This window comes from Euleptes europaea, chromosome 7 (assembly GCF_029931775.1).
Source record: "Euleptes europaea isolate rEulEur1 chromosome 7, rEulEur1.hap1, whole genome shotgun sequence".
In the NCBI taxonomy this organism is placed as follows: domain Eukaryota; kingdom Metazoa; phylum Chordata; class Lepidosauria; order Squamata; family Sphaerodactylidae; genus Euleptes; species Euleptes europaea.
Window position 1 is genome coordinate 18,352,703 of NC_079318.1, and position 25,176 is coordinate 18,377,878.

Sequence of the window (25,176 nt, forward strand, 5' to 3'; positions counted from 1 at the left end):
CTCACACTGCTAATTTGGAAATGGAGCCATACAGGAAGTCATACAGGAAGACACTACAAAGGCAAAGAATCTATTTATACCATTTAATGATGTCAGAAAATCTGCTATTTTGGCCAACTATGAAGATTACATCATGCTTGACTTTATGAGGATGATGTCTTTGGCACTGAAGGTAGTGAGAATCCTTATTTAGGGAATATGAAATTCCAAAGTTTTGGTAGATGGACTTCCCCAAATGAAATAAAGCAGCTCCCCAGAACAAGTGATCTCCAGCAGTACTATGGATTGCTGCAGAAACAATGAAAAGATACTGAAAGTAACCAGAGTTCTTGTAATAGTCCATAATTGTAAAATATGATGCAACTATTGCAAGATATGCTATTCTGATGGAAGCTTTATTTCCAAATATTTTACTTCATTTCTTTCCATTACCCGCATGTGTAGGGCACATATCTTTGTTGACTATGATGTCCCAATATTATGTTCTGTTTCCAGTAATTCTTATTGCTTACAAAGTGCTAATTTTCTCCATCCTTTTTGCTTTCCTATAACAATGAAAAGGAATCAGTAGTTTTCCAGGTATCATCTACTGAATATATTAAATCATGACTGCAAATGATATTTACTTCAGCATTTGACAGTTGTATATCCATGTTATACAATCTAACCTATACGTGTTCCCAACCTTATTCTATCCCTGCCTAAACCTGTTAGCTCCAGAAATGATTTGTCAGTAAGACCAACAAACAGGAGTTCCCAAAATGCAGTACCTGTGATATAAATGAAAACTATGCATTACATAAATTTTCCAGAGTATAAAATGTTGTGGTACTGGCCACAGTAGGTCATTTGATTTGGGGTTAGGCCTATGTAAAATAGATTAAAAGACAAATCTTCTATACATCATGATGCGACTAGACCCCATCTGCTCACCCTGCAATGCACTCTACGTGGGGCTACCCTTGAAGATTGTCCAGAAGCTACAGTTAGTATAGAACGCTGCAGCCAGAATGTTGACTGGAATGGGTTGTAAGGACCTATCACTCAGTCTGGTACTATCTATGCTGGCTCCCAATTTGCTTCAATTTAAGAGATGTTGTGATTCCCTTCATTTTTGGAGCTGCAGCCCCCACAATCTTCCTGGCCAATTCTGAGGCTTCTAACTTTATTTTCTGATGAGCTATGCCTGCCATGGACAGATGGATGGATACACAGACAGATGCCTCTTTCAGCATGGGGTTTTGGACTGTAAGGTATAGCACCTAGAACACGGAAGTGCAGTATTCCTGAAACTGACTAGTCTGGTTTTCTTTGAGAACCTCCCAGGCAGAAGATTTTACAAACTTCCTAATGAAATTGTTCCCAGCTAAACAGCTTTTACATTTTGGAAAGGCTTTTTTGTTTGGTAATACGTAAGCCGAAATCTGGGTTCTTGTAATTTAATTGCTTTTGTCTTCTCCTTAAAGAGGATAAGGAGAGCTATCATTCTTCATCTTCTTTCTGAACCTTTTATTACGTGGTGATTCGTCTATAAATTCTTCCTGATTCTCACTGAAGGGTTTTGTTGAACCCAAACACACCAAAAGACCATGCATCACTCAAGACAGCAAGAGCAAATGATTGATAATCAAGCTGATGATTGGTTGTCCTTTCCCAGTTATGATTATGCACCCTCACAATGTTACAAAAGCTGGTGTTTTGCCAAGAGAAACACACTGAAATGCAACAGTTCAGTAAACAACCAGCTTCATTTAATTTTAAGCATTCTAATTGAATGTCAGTCAATTACACTGTTGTAATCCATATCTTATTACAAATGCCAGCTAGTATATACATGCATTTTAAATTGCACATTTTCGTATCTCACAACCTTCTCCTTTTTTTAAAAAAAATGATGCTAATCAGATTTGCAACCGAGCAATCTATTGTGGTTGTGGTAAAAACCCACAAAATATTAATTACTCAATGCCACATATTTAAATGCAAATGACTGCAGCCCTGTCCTGACCAGTCCCTTGCTGTAGTGACACTGGGTGAGAAGGCCCCGTTCTTCAATGTGGTCTGGCCATGTGGGGTGACCCCATTGAGTCCCTTGACATGGCTTGGTAGCCCCATCCAGTCCCTCACTGAGGTGTGGCTGTGTGGGCTAGCCCTGTCCCGTCCCTTGCCGCAGCATGGCCAGATGGAAAAACATTGTCCCATCCGGTCCCTTGTTGTGGTGGGACCAGGCCGGGGTGGGGGTGGGAATCTCACCAGTCCCTTGCTGTGGTGAGGTCTGACAGGTGAGCATGTCCTATCCCTCACCACAGGAAGGGTAAGCTGGGAGGGCATGCCCCTCACTGCAGTGAGCCCTCTTTCCTTGTGCCCAGCCCTCTTTTTGGGCTGGGATCACTGGGGGCAGCCCCACAAACCTCAATTCAGAAATCTTTGTATGCTGTAGTGAAAAACTGGATTCTTGGAAGCTAAGCAGGGTCGGCCCTAGTAAGTACTTGGCACTAGTTAGTACTTGGACCGCCTAGTTAGTGCTTGGACCACTTGGACCACCAAGATTGCTACACAGAGACAGGCAATGACATACCACCTCTGAATGTCTCTTGCCTTGAAAACCCTGTGGGGTCGCCATGAGTCGGCTGCAACTTGCAACACGTTCCACCACCACCACCATCCTTACCTGGCTGGTGCCTTGCCTGGCTTTTTCGCAGTAACTACAATTCTTCATTGGAATACTGAAAGAATGGTAATGATGGTTTCAGGAAAGTATATGCAGCAGTACAATCTTAAATGACAGAGTCTTGTTCCACTTTAAAGTCTATCAAATTTGTTTTGGCATAAGCTTTCATGAATCAGAGCCTACTTCATCAGATGCATGAATACCATCTTAGAATTTCTTCCAGTATAATAACCTTTTTTTCTGCGGTTAATAAGACAATGCAATGAATAATGTTTTTCAACAGAAAGTGTTTGCTCTGCCCGTTTTTAGTGTTACATTTATTTAAATATAATTATTCCAGTAGATCAGTTATCAAGTCCTGTGGATGCCACACTCATTACACAGTGGGATTGGAAGGAATCAAGAACAATATAATTGATGCCTAGGCTTGATTCATAATTCACGTTATGAAATGAGGTTGAAATGTATGCAGCTGTTGCTCATTTCAACAGTCCGTTTTTTTTAATACCACATTCTCTATATGTCATATAAAATATTTAATATATCCAAGTACATACGTAAGTGTTTTCAAGTCACAAATGACTAATGGCAACCTCAGCAAGGAGCTTTGAAGGCAAGTGAGAAGCAGAGGTGGTGTGCCATTGCCTTCCTCTGCAGAGTCTTCCTTGGAGGCCTCCCTTCCAAGTACTGACCCTGCTTAGCTTCTGACATCTGATGTGATCAGGCTATACTATGCTGCCTTCCCTCCAGTATACCAATTAGGAAAACAATTTTTAGCAGTAGAATATATATGTGGTTTCCAGATTTATTATTTGCTTAATTAATTAGCTAAACACATACTTCAAAACTCTCAGACCTGTGGTGAAGCAGAATTTGATCCTTCATCTGAAAGGACACTATCTTCACTTTCTTATCCACAATCAATGTTGTGTTGTATTCCACAAACACTACAATTGTCTACTGCATATTGCCTGTAATTGACAGTGCTTCAGCTACTGCTTTCTGGGAGCTGTATGAGGGATCCTGCAACCTCTTCACCGCATACAGCCACGTATTCATGTTTTTGCCACTCCACCTGAGGTGAGATAAAATCCTCCTGGGCAATGTGCAAAATGTTAAACAATCAACTTACATTTTGGAGGGAGAACCTGTCCCTTGATCTTCTGTATAAGTTGGTTATAGCCTGGGAAGATAAGAAGCACTGAGAACAGGAAAGAGGAGAACAAGGACTAGCTGGGCTTCCAGAGCTAGGCAACAGTTCTATATGATCATAATTTTGTAAAAACAAATCCTCTTAAAATTAACTTTTTGTATTCATGTTGCTTGACACAATGGACATGTCCATTTGAACTTCCTCTCTATGAGAAGAATTGTATATACGAGGGTGGAGCTGTGGCTCAGTAGTATAGTGTCTGCTTGGGATGCGGAAGGTCACAGGTTCCATCCCTGGTATCTCCAGTTGAAAGGATCAGGTAATAATTAAAAGTAAAGGTAGTCCCCTGTGCAAGCACCGGGTCATTCCTGACCCATGGGGTGATGTCACAGCCCAACGTATACTAGGCAGACTTTGTTTATGGGGTGGTTTGCCAGTGCCTTCCCCAGTCACCTTCCCTTTACCCCCAGCAAGCTGGGTACTCATTTTACCAACCTCAGAAGGATGGAAGGCTGAGTCAACCTTGAGCCGGCTACCTGAAACCAACTTCCATTGGGATCAAACTCAGGTCGTGAGCAGAGCTTGGACTGCAGTACTGCAGCTTACCACCCTGCGCCACGGGGATCAAGTAGCAGATGATGTGAAAAACCTCTTCCTGAGACCACTGAAAGCTGCTGCCAGCAGCAGATATTAGACAATACTGACTTTGATGGGCCAGTGGTCTGTAGGGTTGCCAACCTCCAGGTTGTGACTGGATATCTCCCTCTATTACAACTGATCTCCAGGCAACAGTGATCAGTTCACCTGGAGAAAATGGCCAATGAGGAAGGTGGACTCTGTGGCCTTATACCCCACTGAGGTCCCTCCCCTCTCCAAACCCTGCCTTCCTCTGGCTCCACCCCCAAAATCTCCAGGTATTTTCCAACCTGGAGATGGCAACCCTAGGGGTCTGATTCAGTATAAGGCAGCTTCATGTCTTCATATCAGTAAAGATGTTTGCCCCAGCAAGGCAAATAGCAGCCCCATGGGGCTCTTTCAGGTGGAGAAAGGCTTATTCCTGCTCCTCATTTCCCATCTGCATCATGGCCTTCATCTAAATACACATTCTATATACTTGCTATTTTAAAAAAAATGCCTTGGAGCTCTTTACTCATAACTCCCACTATCTTGTCTTCTTTGGCCTGAAGAGCTGAAAGTGGAGGAAGGAAGGGAAGAAGTACCGGTAGCCAGATTATAATGGAGAAGGGAAGAAACTATAGCCATCTTAAAATACAGCCAGACACACCTACCCACCACACCCGTCAAAATAATGGGCAGCCAACTAATTTATAAATAATGTGAGGGTTTTAGCTCTTTAACTGTCATTCCAAGTTTGTTGATCTGATTCAGTCTTTTGCCGAAAAAAATGTGTTCCTCTGTAGAGCTGAGCAAGGCAAACATTTCTTTCACCTACTCCACCATCAACATTCCACGTGGAAAGATGTAACTCCAGACACAATTACAGGATTTGATTCTGTGTCCCTTGAAATTAATGCATTGGCTTCAATGTGAGCAGCCTCTAACTTGTATCTGAAGTGAGCTCTGCCTCTGCAATTGGAATCAGGATTAAACAGGATTAATTTCGCTCCCCCTCCCTTCTTCATTTGCCTTGACGTGTGCAGTTCTGTGAAAATTCTAATAGACTAACCATTAAGTGACTTGCTGTTTATATTATAGGCTCTTTGAAATTTAAAACTGACATTGTAAGAATTGGAATAGCAGAATTTACAGAAGCGTAGCTGTTTCTCCTGCTGGATGTGTGATAATTATTTTTCAACTCATTTACATTCAAAAGTAATTTAAGTATACACGAAAACTATGTGCTGAGTGTTCTTTGAGATGATGCAGAAATTCCATAGAAATTTAGCAGCGAGAGCTTTAATAACTGACTGTTTAAATTATTGCTTTCTAAAATGCTGTAGGATTGTGCCCTTCAAAGAATAAAGCCAGGGGGGGGTTATCTTCCATTTTTCCGGTGTGTTCTCACAACTGATGTTGTTTAATACAGTTCTGTATCAATAACGTTTGGATCTATTTCTTGAAAAAATGGTTGATTCATGAAAATATCCAAATGATTCATACAGTAGGAAAGTTCTTTGATTTTCATTTGAGATCTCTTATATCAAGTAATTGTTTTGCAGGTACCTGGGTAACAGATACTCAGTGACAAATTACTCAGTGGCAGTCTGATGTAAAGAACTCTACCAGGTTCTTCCTCATTCTACTTCATAGGCTTCAGTTACAGAATGAGACTTTCCCATGTACAAAGCTGCTGGCCTGGAGGGCTGAAAGGAATCGTGATGAAGGCATAAGATGCGGGCATCATCTTTTGCAGGGTTTTGATTGGCCTGGTGGTGGTGGTGGTTTTTACTGCCCAACTATGTTTTTTTGTAACAAACCTCAGTACCACCAACTCAGAGGCGTGCTGTTGATGCACCGTTCCTATTGTTAGCAGTGGTTGCTAGTTCAGCAGCTCCCATTCCATGCTGCTGAGCCAGCTTGCAAAGTCAGTGTGGTGTGGCACTGCAGTCCCTATCCTCTGTGTCTCTGGTGCGAAGGCTCTTTGGATCTAGCAATTAGTTGCTCGGTGTGGCATTTTCTATGCACTGACAGGTCTGCAGCTTCTGCAACAGGGGCCATTTTTCCAGGAGTAAAAAATGTGATGGTGGGGAAAATAAGTTGCCTGATGAATTTCGTGCAATTTGTTGAAAGCATAAGGAATCAAGAAAAAAAGATGACACCCTTAGTTTTGCTTTCAGCAAAACCCTATCACCAGAGTCTGAGGTAGTTCTTCATAACAGGCACTGACTTGTTTGCCCCTTGAGGCCTCCATTCTACATCAGCTTCTGTCCACTCATCTTTAATCATATTTTCCAATACGCTTCCTCTGAGTGACTTGCAGTTGCAATTCCAGCAATATTGCAGCGTTCCTCAGGTTGCATCAAATATCTGGGTCCCTTCACAGGCACAAGAGGTTCGGCCCAAATGAAGCTGGGATGGTACAATGTAGTATTAAACATTAGAATAGTTCACTATCAAAGACTCTGCTTGAATTAGCTTTGCTTTAAGTTTTCCAGTTGGACATATTAAGACCAAACGTCTACAGAAATGGCCGTTCCTTGGCTTTTAATTCAAGCTTCTGCATGCCCAAGGATGATCTTCCAAGGGTAATGAAGCATATATGCAGTGAGTAGATTTCCTTGACAGCTCGGATTTTTGTTTTTTGCTGTAACATGAGAAAACTTAAGCTGACAAATATTCAAACAGATTGCCCTCTGCGGTATTATTTAGTGGTTTTCTTGACTGTTAGAAACAAATGCTTGTCAGCTAGACAGTATTGACCTCAAGCAGCCATCCATATCACTCATGGATCTTACCCATGCATGTATACAGATTTTATCTTTGCTCTAAAAAATGACTGGGGTTCCAAGGATCATCAATGGCAGATGCATTCATAAATTGAAGGAATGCAGTTGTTCGTTTTGTTGACAGAGATATGGCAGTATCCTGTGTTTTGCTGTGCCAGAAACGTTTTTGGAATGTTGTGCCCATGTGTACAAGGATTTGCTAATCCTTGGGGCAGCGGCAGCGATAGGTACCGCTCCCACTATATGCAGTAAATCCAGAAACCTAGCAAAGAAGGGGGAAAGAGTTTGTTCTCTCTGCACGTCCCTGTTAGTCTTATGCCTCTGGGAGGTTCCAGGCTTGGCCACTGTCTCTCTAGGTTTGCCAACCTCCAGGTGGAGGCTGGAGATCTCCTGGGATTACAACAGAGATCAGTTCACCTGGAGAAAATAGCCAATGTGGAAGGTGGACTCTATGGCATTATACCCCATTGAAGTATCTCACCAAACCCTCCCCTCAGGTTCCACCCCCAAAATCTCTCTCTCTCTCTCTCTCTCTCTCACACACACACACACAGATGTAAAAGCCAACATCTCTGCATGATTCCATGGATGCTATCTGTATAAATGTTCTTCTCACTGTTCCCTATCCAGGATTGCCAGAATGTGACTGTAGCTTCCATGTTGCTTCTTAAGGCTTATCTGTCAGTGCAAGGGGCATGAATCTCTCCACTGCTTCCAAGAATAGGAAGCACAGTCAACCATGCATCCTTCTTCAGTCTTCTGTGCAGGAAACTTCACACTCTTCAGTAGATTTCCCATTTTTGAGGAACATGACATTTTGTATAATCCAGCAAGCTGGCACTGCACACCTGCGATTTGGCTCAGAGGTTTGACCCCGGTTGTCCAGGTTTACATCCAGCAGTGGTGGTGTCGTTCCTAAAGGCTACTACATATGGTCTGTTTGGGGTGGAGATTCGGATATATTCCACCAGTACTGCATGATGAAGATGTGGGTCCCAGCCAGCTCTCCCAAGAGAAGAAGGAGAGTTGGTTTGTATACCCCTCTTTCTCTCTGTCCTAAGGAGTCCCAAAGAAGTTTACAATTACCTTCCCTTCCCTCACAATAGGCACTTTGTGAGGTATGTGGGGCTGAGATAGTTCTGAGAGAACTGTGACTGCCCCAAGGTCGCCCAGCTGGCTACATTTATAGGGGTGGGGAAACTAACTAGGTTCACCAGATCACAGTCCGCCACTCATGTGTAGGAGTGGGGAATCAAACCCGGTTCTCCAGATTAGAGTCTGCCGCTCTTAATCACTACACCACATTGGCTATCCTTAGTCCCAGCCCCATTATTCCCTGACTGTGTATTGTCTTTCTCCATTTTTAATGCTGCAGAGTGGTTTTCAATGATGCTGAACTTGGCAGTAGTGACAACCTGGGCATTTTGTACAAGTGCAAGTAATGCAGGCTTGAGAGTCTGGGTCAATACTCCAGATGTGCCACGCTCCAGTTGCTATTTTGTTGGTGTGTATGTTGTTGCAGGGTTGTAAATAGTGATTTTCCTGGTCACCTGCAATGACCAGAAATTATTTCCAGGCAGCCTTTATAAACTCCTGTAAACTTTGCAGACATCTGCTGTTTTACTCTACAAATAACTACATTGATGTATATTGGGATACCATTTCAGGGCTAGTAACCTCTTCTTTGCAAGGCTGAGTTATGGGAGCCATTAGCCAATTCACATTAACAAAGCAAGAACAGATGCTCTCATGGCAGCTTGAATAACTGTGCGAACAGAATCAGTATTCTATATAAATCAATCTGGAATACTTACAAGTAGGTGACAATAATTAATCTGGAATAAATGTTTAAAGTTTGCCTTTATTCCTTAATTTACTGTCCAGTCCTAAACCTAGTTACACCCTTGTAAATCCATTGAAGCCAGTGGGCAGAGAAGGGTGTGACCCTAGGACCGCTTTCTGATTCTCCTTACTATGTTTCTAAAAACGGAGGAAATTCAGTTTGCCCCAATGTATATCAGGATTTACCAAAGAAATTATAGCTGTCATGTTACTTAGTGTTATATGGCTAAAATCCCACTGAAGTTGACTGCATAAAATCACATCCCTGTGGAACATGCTTAGGAACATACAAGCTGTACAAGGACAACAGCAAGAACTCGGGTGTCCTCTGCTCCGTTCATGGCATTTTGGAAGGTTTCAGACATTCAGGACAGGTAATAAACAAGAGTTCTCCCAGTAATTTGCGATCAGTCTTTTCCTTCCTTTAACTGATGATGTCCTGCATTGTAAATAAAGATTTCAACATATCATTTACCAAGATGTAAATAATACATACCACAATTTTATAGCAAAGGCTATTTTGATTGAAAGCTATTTGTATTGAAAATGAACACACACACACACACACACACACACACATATATATACAAACCAGTGAAGGCAACATGCCTAAAATGTATTGTGTGCACTGGTTGAATTGAAAAAACACAACAGAAACTGTCTTCACTAGACATGCCTTGCCCCTTAAAAATATAAAGGAAAGAACTGTATAAAGAATGAAATTCTGGTCTCCTTTGCCCACCCGTAGAGGTCAGAGTTAAGGGTATTGCCATGGATTTATAAGGAAACTCATATTGCAGCTGTCTGGACTATACCTGGCTTGAAGATAAATCAGCAGGCTAAATTTCCACTGCTGCCAGTTCTTTAACCTTCATAAGTACAAGTGTTCAATCCTGGTCCTGTGTTTTTGCACACAAAAAAAAAGGTCTCAAAGTCTGCAGAGCCTTTTCTTGCACTCAGCCTGAGAAGCCTTAACCGCTAAGGTCACTTTTTGAGTCTTCTGCCCTAGTAACCAGAAAATAATAATGAACAGCTATCTGCTGCAACTATGAATAGATATTTGTAAAATAAAAGAGAGATCAAAATAATGTGGAATCCAAGAGGCCGCTAGCGTCCTGTGGACCAGTTTCCTTCCTTGCTTTAAAAACAGATGTAAAGGGCATTCCATGATAGACTTTCCCCATTTTCTGAGAACGCATTTGAGTTTTACAACCCGTTCCATCCACGAATCCTATTATTTCAGTAGTATTTTTGCTGAGATCCTGTACTGTTTCTGTTAAAAAAAAAAGAAGAAGAATGAAGATTGTATATTCGGAAAAAATTATTAGTGTATTGTATATTAGGAAAATACTATTATTATGTTGTTGTATATTAGGCTGGATATTAGGGAAAAAATTACAGTAATAAGAGTTGTTCAACAGTGGAATCAGCTATCTAGAGAGGTGGTGAGCTCCCCCTCACTGCCAGTCTTTAAGCAGAGGCTGGACAAGCACTTGTCAGGGATGCTCTAGGCTGATCCTGCATTGAGCAGGGGGTTTGGACTAGATGTCCTGTATGGTCCCTTCCAACTCTGTGATTCTATGATTCTTATGAAGCTTCCTTAGGGCAAGGAAGGACTTGACAGCTTTTCTGCCCACGCACACCCGGTGTCTTTTGTGACAAGCCACATGCAAGGACATCTAGTTGGCCACTGTATGACAGAGAAAACTGGACTACATGGACCATTACAGCACAACTGCTCTTGCGTTCTTATGTTCAGAGGCAACAGAGACATGAGAGGTGGCCTTGTCCTCCCAATCATTGGTTCTTCCTGGCTTGACTTTTTGTGGCTTGGTTAGAAATGCTTCTGGATCAGCTGGAATCAATCCTACTGACATTTGAACTTATTTTGGTTCTTCTGCTCAGTTGCGTATGACCCAGCGCTGTCAGACCGACTCTGAAGTCCCTGATTCCCTCTTCTGTTAACATCCCAAATTGTACATAAATAATAAAGCCTACAAAACAGAGCCATCTTGAAGTGGACTGTTATTTTACCCCAGTAGCACTGCCACTTTTTCTTAGTCTATATAAAAAGTACTGGGCCATGTGACTGGACCCCATTCTGCAATTCCTCCCTACACCACTATAAATCTTCTTGAAACGTGAGGTACCACCAGCTTGAGGAGGGTTCTGCCATCCCAGTAGCATAAAAAGGAACAGGGCCATCACAGTAATATAAATAAGCACTCCTTGTTTCATCCATGAGAGAACGTTACTACTTTTAAAAGTTAGTACAATTGTGGTATATTTTGTAAATAACAAGCTTCAATTGACTTTATGCTTTTTACATTGCATTATCAAGTGAACTGTCCTCGTCCCTTGTAGTTTATGCATTTTAATTAATTGCAAATTAATTCTGTTCCATTTGGAAGTGAGCGTAGTATCAAATAGATAGATAGATATAGAGATAGATATGTAGATAGATATAGATATATATGGAAGCTAGGGTTGGCAGCCTGGTGGGGGTTGGAGTCATGATGTAGGGCATTGCACCAATGCATCACTGTCACCTCCAGCAAGGACCAGGAAGTGACATCACCGTGTCAGCATGTCGGAATAGCAGGTCCCTGGGCAAGAGATCTCTCACCAAAGTGGGATACCCGGGAAGCCTGATGAGAGCTGGTATAGCATATTGGTTGAGAGAATGCTGCTGGTTCAAATGTCAGCTAGAGACTCACTAGGGCGGCTTTCATACATCGCATGTCACGTTGGGTAAGAAAAAATGTCCACAAACCTGTGTCAGAGCTTCTGACTTTCTGAATAAAATAAATGTGTCAGCGCTTTTTTTTATTTTATGGATTCCAACAGATCTAGCATATGGGAATGAACTGTGATCCCTCTGGCTTTTCCAGCAGGGTATGTGCTCTGCTTCATTGTTTTGCAACAGTACAAACACTGTACCAAGGCCACTGTGAAATTTGCTTCATGTTTCTGTCTCCTGGTGAGCATTGCTGTTTGGCTAAGATTGTTGGAAAAGGGTAAATACTTTCTCAATGATAATCCATCTTGGAAATACCTTGTCCCACCCTACTGGCCCCTTCCTGGAATTAATATGTGTTAATGCTACGTGCCATTAGAGAAGAAATTGTAGCTTTGTTTTTATTTCACTATCCCATTTTTTTAATCCAAAAGAAACTTCTGGGCTCAGAAGGGTGCGTCTGATGTTTCCTGTAAGTGAAATACCATGATAACAGCTGCTACTTTGGCTCATTTTCAAATTTTTTGAACAGCAGCGATTTACTATTTCCAGCACACTCATATATAGTGAGCCCAATTCTTTGCCCAAGTAAACACCCATCATTTGGTCATAGAAATGAGATTTAAATACATAAGTTTGCCAGTTTTTTCCTATGGAGGTCTGTCCCTCCTCTCCCTCCAGAAGTGAGGTTTCCAAGTGAGTCCATGCTCATTTGGTGCCTGTACGATTCAGCCTACACTAACTGCCATTAAATCCCATTGACTTCACCAGGACCGAATTAAGCACACCTGGCTAGAATTCCTTTCCGCTAATCTTGCAAAGGGATCAAGATAAGAGGGAAGGGGGGGGGAGAATGTTGAGAAATGGGACAGAGATGGAGAAGAACAGCATCATGGAGTGGGAGAAGAAATGCCTGATGAGGGACAAAAGAGGAGAAATGGGTCTAGTTAGGAGGGAAGTTTCTGGAGAGGAAGGAGGCCTTGACATAGGCAGATTCCCCACTAATATTGCCCAGTGATGTGAAGTTTATGAGGGAATAAGATGCATGACTAAACTAGGCCTGGCTGCTTGCTATTCTCCAACAGCAGCCACCCTATGAAACCCAGTGTGGCGTAGAGCTTCAGAGTAGGGCCTGGGAGACCCAGGTTCGAAGCCCCATCTTGCTGTGGAAGCTCACTGGGTGATTTTGGACCAGTCATATACTTTCAGCCTAACCAACCTCACAGGGTTGTTGTGTAGATAAAAAGGAGGAGAGGAGAATAATGTAAGCTCCTTGCTATGGAGAAAGGTGGGGTATACATTAAGTAAACAAATAATAAATATAGCTGAAGATGGGAAGCAGATCAATGGTAGGTTGGTGAATGGCTGACAAGGAGAGAATGAGGCAGAGATGGGGGAAAGGATATGAGGATTGCCAGGAGAAAGGAAAGAGGAAGTAGTGTGAAGAGGGGGGCAGAGAGAAAGTGAGGTGCCATCCCACAAGTCCTTGAAGGTTCTCTACCATTGAAATGGGCCTGGTCCAGTGGCTGGCACCACACAACTGGAGGGGCCTCAGAGAGGTATAACACCATAGACTCCACCCTCCAAAGCAGCCATTTCCTCCAGGGGAATGAGGGGTATAATGCCACAGAGTCCACCCTCCAAATCAGCCTTTTTCTCCATGGAATTGATCTCTTTCATCTGGGGAGCAGACGGCCTCCTAAAGACTTTGGTGCGGGCCGCCGGTGCAGCTCAGGAATGGGCTGTTAGTTGCAAAAACCAGCCATGGGCGAGGCCATATGGGTTTGGCTTCTGATGCTGGGCAAGAGATGCTGGTTTTTATGCATCATTAAATTCCCCCCACGGTATGAAGAGGCTTACCTTTATATTCAGCCTCTGATTCCTATTAGTTTTCAACAATGAACCTGCTTTTACACTGCTTCAACACTCAACTTGATATTTTCAGTAAGCTTTACACTGCAATCCCAAGATCTCTGTCCTATACTTACGCCCATCACTGTAGGAGAAGAGACTTGGAAAATCTGTAGATGCCTGTAGAAATAGTTTAGCAGATAATAAATGGCTGCAGAATCGTCAAATTAAGCTCACAGCTTGATAAATCTAAGATCTAGCTCAAAAGGAAGGGAAAATCAAGGAACAAACAGTACAAGCTGCTCTGTCTGTCCCCACCACCAAGGGAAAAAACTCCCAACACAAACTGTGCTTTTGGCACGAGCTCCCTGTGCACCAAAAGCAAGACGGGCAACCTAATCGAAACACAGTGAATGGAATAAAGAAAATCTAAATGGCATCGACATGAAATAAAATGCATGTGCTCTCAGAAGGGAATGTGCACAGGTATACAGAGTACCACCTTGGGGGTGTGCAGGTACATACTTCTGTTGCTATACTATATGGAATTCCCTCCCAAAAGAAATCTGCCGCTCCCCATTCCTGCTGGTATTGCACTGTATGTGAAAGAGGATTCTTTTTGCAAGGGCTTATGGCTTCGCTGGCTTTCATGAGGTTTTAGTGGTATACATAACAGAGAATCAGGGCACCCCAATGGCTGATGGCTTTGTTTTACTGTGAGACTGTGTTTTGTGTTTGTAGGTTGTTGTAGCCCAATGTAGCAAATTCTTCTAGCTCTGCAGAAATGTCAGTAGCAGCATGCAGACCAAATTTCTGACTACATGGAAGAATGTGGAGCATATAGATGAGGAAAGAGGATGGAGCCCAGTTGTAATAGGGATAGGCATCTGTGGATAGCACCATTGTATGTTACATTAATTTATTTAGAAAATTCCTATGCTACCTCTCCAGGGAAACTGCCCAAGGCAGTTTACAAAATAAAACATAAAACACCATAAGTTATTAATTAAAACCCGGAATGAGCACAGGCGCCTGAAAAGAGTTAGCATAAGCTATATTCCACTAATACACACATAACAAAGAGTGCCACAAAGATGATGTTCCTCTTTTGAAAAGGAGTCTGTAAGTCTGCTACTTCACCGAGCCCCATGGCGCAGAGAGGTAAGCTGCAGTAGTGCAGTCCAAGCTCTGCTCACGACCTGAGTTCGATCCTGACGGAAGTTGGTTTCAGGTAGCCGGCTCAAGGTTGACTCAGCCTTCCATCCTTCTGAGGTCGGTAAAATGAGGACCCAGCTTGCTGCTGGGGGTAAAGGGAAGATGACTGGGGAAGGCACTGGCAAACCACCCCGCAAACAAAGTCTGCCTAGTAAACATCGGGATGTGACGTCACCCCATGGGTCAGGAATGACTCGGTGCTTGCACAGGGGACCTTTACCTTTACCTTTAAGTCTGCTACTACCTCATTTTAGTTCCTGTCCCAATGAGAGCAGGAGTTACAGTGTGTTGAGGGCTTGCCTGAATGAAGCAACTGTTCTTAGAATCCTAAAACTGTCCACTCCTGTCCCAAGCCCGCAAGTCACTTTTGGGCCTACTTTTGCCTGAAAGCCTAATGTGTCCCAGATGGATATTAAATTGGTTTGGTGCACAAAACTGAAAACCAGGGCTCTCTCTGGCACTTCATGGATATGTATGGGTGTTTATGCTTCAAGAAATGCCTTGAATGGAATGGAATAATGGCGATGATCAATCAGAGCAGAGCCCTTGAGGAGTGAAACCAATACAAAAAGCATTTTTTTTATACCTTCTCCACTAAAATGGTTGAATGTCATTTGACTCTGGGCTTGACTCTTAGTTAAAAAAGGATTTAAGCTAGAAGTCTAGCGCCTGCTTCAAAGGACCTTTAGAAGTCTCTTTGAATCTCCTTCTTTTCAAAGAGACCTCGGACAGACTTGAACTATTAAAATCTTGGGAAGTGACTTTTCTACCTTTCTGGCTGCATGCGGTCCCAGTTTCAATTTATGTCTTCTATGAAACTTGAGACCTCAGGAAAGGGTCATTTTCAAGGGCAAGTATAGTTATCATTGATTTGAACAGAGGTGGTTGAACATATCCAGAAGATTAAAATATCTTGAAAAGAGGTAACTAGCTGCGCTTATAAGAGGGACCCTAATAAACCCTAAGAATGGTATAGAATGCTGTATAGTTCTAAAGAACTTCCATAGAAAAGATCAAATTTAGTATTGAAAATCGGTTCCTTCAGTTTAGCCTTCTGTCTGGCATATACTTTCCCCACAACAGTCAGAAGAGAGAACAAGGGAATATGTGCATAGTCTTTATAGTCCCCAGTGTTGGATGGATGGTGTCCTCATTGGGGCCATGAGAAGGGCTGGATGCACTGAGGACATGAAGATATGTATAAAACTCGCGTGTATGTATGTGTAAATGCGGGGTGCATATTGATGGAACTGGTGGTGGAGCCTTTGCACCCCCCTGAGCTTTTCAGGAACCAGCCACGTCTGATATCTCCAGTAAAGAACGTTCTAGATTTTAAAAAATCCAGGGAAGTGAGAATTATGTTTCTGAAACCTTAAGAGTAATATATAGATAATGATGCAAAGATTCATGCATAACAATCTGAAATTTTAGGAACATAACAGAAATCTTCCTACATCACTCTGGCAGTAACAGAACACCATGCTGTAGCAGAAATATATAGGGTTGCCAATCTCCAGGTGGGGCCTGGGGATCTCATGGAATTACAACTGGTCTCCAGACTATAAAGATCAGTTTCCCTGGAGAAAATGGCTGCTTTGGAAGGTGGGCTCTAGCCCACTGAGGTCCCCTCCCCAAACCCTCCCCTCCCCAGGCTCCACCCCTCCAAATCTCTAGGATGTCAGTGTTGGCAACCCTTCAATCTTTCAGTCTTTTAAAAAAACCTTTGATCCTTCAAGAAGGCCATGGGGCTTTTCCTGTTTCATCCTAATAACAACCCCGTGAAGCTGGATAGGTTGAGATATATAGCTGGTTAACCTGAAAATTACCCCAATTATCCTCTTTGGTGTTGCCATCTGGATTACTGTCATCAATGAATCTATAGATCGTCCACTGCTTCAGTTCTTACGAAAACTTCTAAATGCCCCTCGATGTGTTGCTGGCATTACTCTTCGTTCTGAGTTTGGCCAAATGTCATTTGAAGCTAGGGCGTGGTTGGCCGCCTTTAAACTCCACCTTAAACTGTGCTTTAGCACTGAGGGGTTCCTAGCTTCTCTGAAGCATGACCCTTTTAAATCCTCATGGCAAAAAATCTTAGATGAGAAACTGGCATTGTTGGGCTTCTCGCAGGATATGTTATCAGATCTTGGGAAAACTGAAGCTTTTGCCAAAATTAGAAAGCGCATTAAAGAGCTCGATTATAACAGCACTACTTTTCGTGCTCGTCGTGTCTGTTCATCCCAGTTCTTCGGAATACCCCCTCCACGTGGTCTGCCTGCCTATACATATTATCTAACAACTCCTCGTCTCTGTAGAGCTTTTTGCTTGGCTAGATTGAATGCTAACCCTTCTATGGTAATGCAGGGCAGAATTCTGAATATACCATACTCAGACAGGATCTGCCCTTGCTCTCCTGGCTCTATTGACTCATTAGCCCATGCCCTTTTGGAATGCCGCTTTTACGAGGAACTTCGATCGCACTATATTTCCCCCCTTTTAATGTACAAATCCAATGCCTCTGTGACTGACATAATGCCTTTTTTACTAAGCGATAGGGACCCCAAGGCTACATTGTCAGTGGCAAGATTTGTTTCAGTCCTTATATCCCTCCAACACTAGATATATGCTGCTCAAGATCAATTGATCAAAGAGCTTCTAAGGGATAAAAGGAAAGGAAAGGAAAGGAAAGGAAAGGAAGGATATATAGCTGGCTCATAGTCACATATAAACTTCATGGTTTGAGCCTCGCCCTCCCTGTTTGCTAGCCAGTATACCACCATGGCTCTCCATGGTAGCAATTAAAGGATCACCTCATCTCTGATATCATCATCTGAGGTGTTTAAAAACTCCAGTTCACTTTTAATAAACATCATTGTAAAGTTAATGACAGGCAGAAAGAAGCCTTGTGCCTTAATCTAGGAATTACCCTTAATTTGAGCTCCTGCCGTTTCTAATCCCAGTACTCCAGATCAGCTGTTCTGCTCTCCAATGAGTGAGATGGGTTCCGGTGCAATGTAATAACAACAGGACAAGAGCCCCGGCTTCATGCTGCGTCCACTGGGCATTTCACTTGGGGAGCATGGCGTGACAGATGCATTCTCTGAAACTTCCTTCGTGTTGATTAATTCTCTGCCACTAAGGGAAGCTTCAGTAAACAGCTTGAATCCAATCCGGGTTCGGGCGTCACACATACTGTTTTTTTGCAGTTACCCTCATGTTCGCCATTCAGTAAATAACACAGAAATAACATTGCACTAGAGAAGGGCAGCTTGAGAGCACTGCACAGCAATGGCAGGCTCCCCCCCCCCTCTTCCCATGTACTCATTCTAATTATTATTATGACTAGATACTTCGCCTCGGGCGTGCTGAGGAGACCGGTATGACTCATCTGTCTAATGCAGGCAAATGCAGGGGTAGATGTTGTCCTGATGGGTTAATCATTCCCATCTTTGCTAATTCCCGTAGCTGTGCAGGCCAGCTATTGTGGCACTTAATGGGTGACTCCTCTGCTGAAACAGCCTTTTTGGTAGCATCGCTTATAAACTGTGTCATGAAATTAGGGGGAACAATGGCTGTCTTGAGGATAGGAGCCCTGTGCGTGGCGAATGTTGTCCGTAATGATAGTTTCTGCATCACTTTTTGCCATCCTTGATCACCGATTCCCTTATTGCCTGACCCTCTCAGAGAGCCTTTTAATCAATCTTCTAAGACATCATTTCTTGCACAATTATTATGCTAGCCTGCCTGTCCTCCTGAATTTTTCCACACGAAACTGAGCTAACACCATGCCCCAACATCAGTCCAATTGCCACCTAACCTCGTTTCTCTAGGAAGCGAATGCTTTGGAAGTGGAGAAAGGAATCTTAAAATTGAACCATGTTTGAACAAGAAAAAGAAAGATTTGCTTTTCCAACAAATAGTGCAGTTTCAGCTCTTAAGACAGCTCTTGGGCCAAAGGGGAGACAAATGCCTTGGGTAATGGGCAGGCTGAAATCAGCTGGGGCACCAGATTGGCCTCATATCGCCTACCTTTCTAGCCTATAAGGATTATATGCTGCTATGTGCCTGTCCCAGCTGGAAATACCTACAGATTCCTCCTCTGACCAGCAGCCCTGATGACATAGAAAACAGAGTCCAAAAGTCTACTCTGCATAGTTAAGCCCTGTGGCCCTTGATAGGGTCCCATGTTTGATAATAAAGTGCAAAGAACTGAGATAGAGTTGCCAACCTCCAGGAGGTACCTAGAGATCTCTTGGAATTACAACTGATGTATAGATGAGCCCCATGGTGCAGAGTCATAAGCTGCAGTACTGCAGTCCAAGCTCTGCCCACGACCTGAGTTCGATCCCAATGGAAGTTGGTTTCAGGTAGCCGGCTCAAGGTTGACTCAGCCTTCCATCCTTCCGAGGTCGGTAAAATGAGTACCCAGCTTGCTGGGGGTAAAGGGAAAGTGACTGGGGAAGGCACTGGCAAACCACCCCATAAACAAAGTCTGCCTAGTAAACGTCGGGATGTGACGTCACCCCATGGGTCAGGAATGATCCGGTGCTTGCACAGGGGACCTTTACCTTTTTTATTATAGATGACCGAGATCCATTCCCCTGGAGAAAATGTCTGCTTTGAAGGATGAGCTCTATAGCATTATACCCCACTGAGCTCCCTCCCCAGGCTCTGCCCCCAAAACCTTCAGGAATGTTCCAACCCTAACTTGGAAGTCTTCTGATTATCCTCCAAGACAGAATTGCAAAAATATATATTTTCTGGCTAAATATTTCCCCCTTCCCACAAAACACATACACACATACTGCAAGGGTGACAGGGATCACTGTTCTAAGCATCCTCCTTAGAGATGAGTATAAATAAAGGGCTTATTTGCCAGAGCAACAAATCGTAGGATGCGGCTGTAGTATCTGTTGAGTACACTTTTATCCCACCCTTCTTCCAAGGCAGCTGACATGTTTTTCCTATCCCTCATTATATGCTCCCAAGAACACTTTAAGGTAGGCGACACTGAGAATGAAAGAGTAACTGGCCCAAATTCACTCAGTGGGTGGCAGGGTTCCGACTCAAATGCAGAGGAACTGCTTGTTTCCATGTATTGACTCTGGATGAGAGAGAAGCTTTCTGTCATGACCACATGCTGTTCAGCTACAGCATGCTGTTATGGCTCTAATATGGGGTAGGATGTGGGGTAAATCCCTATTTTTCTAGTTGTTTAGACTTCAAGGAGCACCAGCTTGCACCTGTATTTGTGAGACTGCAAAGATTTATGACTAATGAGATACAGCCATGACCTATTAGGATCCTATTAGCCATATTGGTACATCTGTGGCTTGCGTTGCCACAAATAAAGCATATACAAATTGAGCCGAAAGATCACTGATAGTAAGGTATCAGCATAAATTGTTTTGAAATTTTGTTCATAATAATAATGCTACTGGTCTTTCAAAAAAATTGCAGTTGTATCCTTACAATCATGATCTTAATGGAGACCACAATGTTCTAAAGTTGCATGTATCTCATCTTTGTGGCACATTCATCCCTTTTCATTGTGAGCTGTTTATCTTCAGGAGTTGTGCTGTGATTTAATTCCTTTTTTTCCAAGCTCATGACCCAATTTTGACCTAATGTTCCTCATGCTATTTATTTTATGTTTGTGTCCATATGCTCACTCATAGATGTTTCCAAAGGCAGATTCCATGGATGCCAGAGTAGATAAGTCCAGGACATGGCTTCAATGTGACAGGAGTCCTATAAAGCAATAGCATCCAGGGAGATCAGAAATTGCTGATATCAGAAAACAGAAAACAGAACCTTTATTGGCATTAACAGTAACAAAACAAACATGTAAAGCAGCTAGATATAGATCTAAAAAAGAATAAATACACAGTTCATCGGTAAATATTATAATAAACAATTAAATGAGGGTTCCCCTCCTTCTTTCTCCCTCCTTTAGGACCTTGGCCAGGAACTCGGCTACTTGAGTGGTAACTTCAAAGCTTTTGTCATCCAATAAATGGGCTATGTTTCCAGTAGTCATTACAATAGTAAATTGAGGAAGAGAGCTAATTAAGCTGCATCGAAGCTGTGTGAAAAGTGGACAGTACAAGAGAATATTTTGTATTGTGTCAGGTTCTTTGCATTGACACCTACAATATCTTGCTTCGCGTGGTATTCCCTTGTATCTACCACTAACAACAGCTGAAGGGAATATATTAAATCTGGCCAAATTGCTGATATCATGCAGAAAGACAAAAGCAAAGTATAATGAAAAATATATTTGCCTGCAGTGTAATGACATCACATGCTCTATGAATGCCCACATAAAGCTATATCAGTATAATGCAGAGAGCCACGAACTCCAATGTGAGCGAACAACTTAGGAAGCCCACTTCAAAATGAACCTGTTCATGAGTCCATGCTAGACTGGGAAGAAATGACCATTCCTAGGATTCTTGTTTAAATGAGATTGGGTGCAGGAACTGGGTTCACATCCTCTCTTCCCTATTCTGCTCACCATACAAAAAAGGTAATAATCAAACTGGGAAGATGCGATGTTCCAAATAAACATGGGATCTCCTGGTTCAGGCGATCTATTCCCAGTGACAGAATACATAAGCCTGAGCCCCGCACCCCAGTCTTAGCCTGGGTAGAATCCTAGTGGCAAAGCAGCATCTGGATAGGTCTAGAGGCCTCGCAGATCATTTCTCTGGGCTAATATTTCAAGATATACAACAGCAAGAAACCAGCCTTATCTCCTTAGTACTCCTTGGCTCTGAAGAGAATGTCGAGAAGAGGACAAAATTTGGCTTTCCTCATAATTATGTCGTTGGCTTCTCTAATGCTATCAACGGAATGGATAAATAGTGCCAGGAAGGTTGATGAATTTTATGGAGCAGACACCTGTCCGTGATTAACAAGACTGAGCCCAACTCATGACACATGAGCCACCAAATAACCTGCATGCAATCAACACTTTCAGTCACTATATATCCAAGCTGGGTTAAAGCCAAAGATATAGGGGCCTGAGAAACTCAAGGGTCTTGCTGCCAGACTTCTAACCATCCAGCACTTACTGCCAAATTATTTTTGGTATGATTCTGAATATATTCATGCTGAAGGGTTTTCTCTTATATGGTCATTCTCTAAGGATCAGCACCTCAAGGGTAGTCCCATTGAACACATTTGAGATTATGCTGAAGTAAGAGTTCGGAAATAATTTCCACTGAAGTCAGTGAGACTGACTTTCAAATAAATATGCTTTGGATCAAGAACATATATCTTATCAAAGTTCTGGGAGGAGGATTGTACGTCAAAGTTTTGTTCCTTTTTTGCCCAGGCCTCTAGGCTTCATTTCTTACATGAGCATATATACTATTTTGCAACAAATATGTGTTAGCAGTGAGTTGCCAAGCTGTTTCACAACAGAACAGAGGGAAATTATTGTTATTTCAAATCAGCTTTCAAATAATTTTCCTAATTGATGCTGACTTAATTTAACATTTTCCTCAAAGAAAACAAACAAAAACAAATGATTGCATTGTGTGTGGGGGGCTTTCCCCAGGGGCTGTTGCAACAAAAATAGCCCCCTTTTTTAGCTCTACTCTTAGGGTTGCCAGCTCCGGGTTGAGAAATGCCTGGAGATGTTGGGGGGTGGAGCCTGAGGAGGGCGGGGTTTGAGAGGGGAGGGTCTTTAGTGCCATAGAATCCAATTGCCCAAGTGGCCATAATCTCCAGGGGAACTGATCTCTGTCGCCTGGAGGTCAGTTTTAATAGTGGGAGATCTCCAGCCACCACCTGGAGGTTGGCAACCCTATCTACTACCCCAAATTCACAAAGCAAATGGATCTGAGATAGGATCACCCTGTATGTGTGGTAGGGAGTATGAATGTGCCTTTCTCTTCCACCACTTGGCATCTCTGTCCCTCTTCCAGTGCTGCTAGATGAACTCTCATGTGTGTAATGTTTGAAATAGAGCATACGAGCAGAAAATTACATGCCCATATTGTAAAGTTGACCCTCAAATTTACCTAGTATTTTACCATGCAATCGGGACCTGTGCATATTCTACCTTAGGTTGGAAGAAGTTCCTCCAACCTCAGCCTTCCTCCAACCTAATGAGCCTTCCTCCAACTTAAGTGGCTGTTTCATTAGAGCAAAAACTATGTAAATTGGAGGAAGGCGCCTTAGGCTAGAGGGTGGAATGGTAGGTTGCAGGCCCTTAGATTTTATTTGCATATGTCACATTAAATGATTATATATATGGATGGCCAGTGGTGTTGGGGACAGGACAGGCATGCTGGGTAGGGGGAAAAACCTATTCTCATTTCCACTTCCCATTATACAAGAGTGGCAATCTAGTGTGTATAATCTGATCTAGTCCCTGGTATTTGACTGGGAATCGCCAATTCCAATCAGATATCCATCCCCCTGTCCACCACTGGAAAATACAAGCTAGAATGCAGCTTCAGGGATTAAGGCTGAGACCTATTGGGAGAGCTATCTAAAACTACATGGACTGAGGCAAGGCCTCAAAGCCTGATTCAGGTCTGACAGGAGTAACATAAGGCATTCGCAATTATATTGGTTGTCATGCCCCCACTCATGATAGAGAATTATTTTTAATTTTGTTTTAAAGTGTTTTTACTCCACCTACCCCCAGAGGGCTTCAAGTGGCTATAAACAACAACTGTGAACTTACATACAGGAGCAGGCTCAGAGCTTTTAAATTATATATCCCGAAAACATCACGATTCTGTCTGTGTACTGCTGCAGCAAAGATCTACAGCCTTAGGGCACATTAGATATGGATCTAATTTCTGGTGGCATATGTGCACAGAGAGACAACTTTGGCAGCACTCTGTCTCCCATTGAAGGATAATAGGGACCACTGAAGGCATGCTGTCTGCATGGGTGGCTTACCAGAAGCTTGTGGGACAAGGGATCTGCGGTGTGCGGCCAAAAGGACAAGAAGCTGCTGTTTGAACTTAGTGTACATTGTCTGAAGTGGGATATTTTAAAAAGATTCTACTGAAATAGCTTTCAAAGAACTTCTGTCCTAATTTCCCCCTCTCTCTTCCCAGTTAATTCAGGAGACGGCATTGACTACAGCCAGCAGAAGCGTGAAAATATCGGAGACTTGATCCAAGAGACACTGGAAGCCTTTGAACGCTACGGTGGTGAAGACGCCTACATAAATATTAAATACATGGTCCCAACTTATCAGTCGTGCTTGTTGAACTAACAAATGGGATAGGGGTGTCAGAAAAGCGATGCTGTTTGTGTTCTCCAGCTCTGTCTAATGTTTTGTTACTCATTCTCCACGGCTACTAAAACCGTGGTTCCTGGACCCTTAGACTGCTTCGTGCTATCGGGAACCAGTCTGTCCAATACATAAATAGTGTCTGTTTCGTAGATTACAATGGTGTACTGTGCTTATTTGTTCTGTGAAAGAATTGCTCCTTTATCACAAATGCTAAGCGGAGCAGGAGTCAGTCAAACCTTCCGTTGTATGGACAATAAAACTATAATTTTCATACGCAATTCGGCAATCGCTCTTCTGTGTCCGCCTGCCCTGGGGGCGATGTCAGAGGCTGTAACAAGGAGAGTTTATGCTGACTGCTTAATAGGAGAAACAACAGTTCGGCAGGAGCTCTCTAGCAGCTGGGCAGAATAATGGGTTCTGCCTTGCAGTAAAACTGTTGAGAGTGTGTACTAAATGTGAGAGGGATTTTTGAGCAGCCCATTAGAAAGCGCCCTCGTAAAAATAATTAGTGATTTTTATACTCTTGTCATCCCAGTTTCCAGGTGTCTGCCTTGGTTTCCCCACCCCCACCCCCAACAACAGAGTATGAGCCTGTATTCCTAAATTTTAAAAAGAGTAGCATGTGAGGGTGAAGCTAGAGAATATAGATATCAGTAGGGTTGGCCAGGTCCCTCTTCGCCACCAGCGGGAGGTTTTTGGGACAGAGCCTGAGGAGGGTGGGGTTTGGGGAGGGGAGGGACTTCAATGCCATAGAGTCCAATTGCCAAAGCAGCCATTTTCTCCAGTTGAACTGATCTCTATCGGCTGGAGATCAGTTGTAATAGCAGGAGAACTCCAGCTAGTACCTGGAGGATGGCAACCCTAGATATCAACCTCAAAGCAAGATGTCTTAGTAACAAGTGTGGCACAGTAGCCAATTCTACAGGGCACTAGCAGACATTTTACAGTGTTATTCCATGCAGTTCTACTCGAAATCCCACTCAGGTTTATTCATTGGGGTTTACTCCCTTGACTGGCTATTTGTAGTAATCTGACTTT

The 25,176-nt window shown here is 42.9% G+C and overlaps 1 protein-coding gene across 2 annotated transcripts in view; it reads left to right on the forward strand.

The window, feature by feature from the left end:
- Positions 1-24,445, forward strand: part of PACRG (parkin coregulated) — a 312,655-nt gene extending 288,210 nt beyond the window's left edge. For both annotated transcript variants that reach the window (XM_056852939.1, XM_056852940.1), the window contains one exon: positions 23,957-24,445. In XM_056852939.1, coding sequence (XP_056708917.1) covers positions 23,957-24,117 — 161 coding nt within the window. In that variant the 3' untranslated portion in view covers positions 24,118-24,445. The remainder of the gene's footprint in view (positions 1-23,956) is intronic.
- The last annotated feature ends 731 nt before the right edge of the window (positions 24,446-25,176 follow it).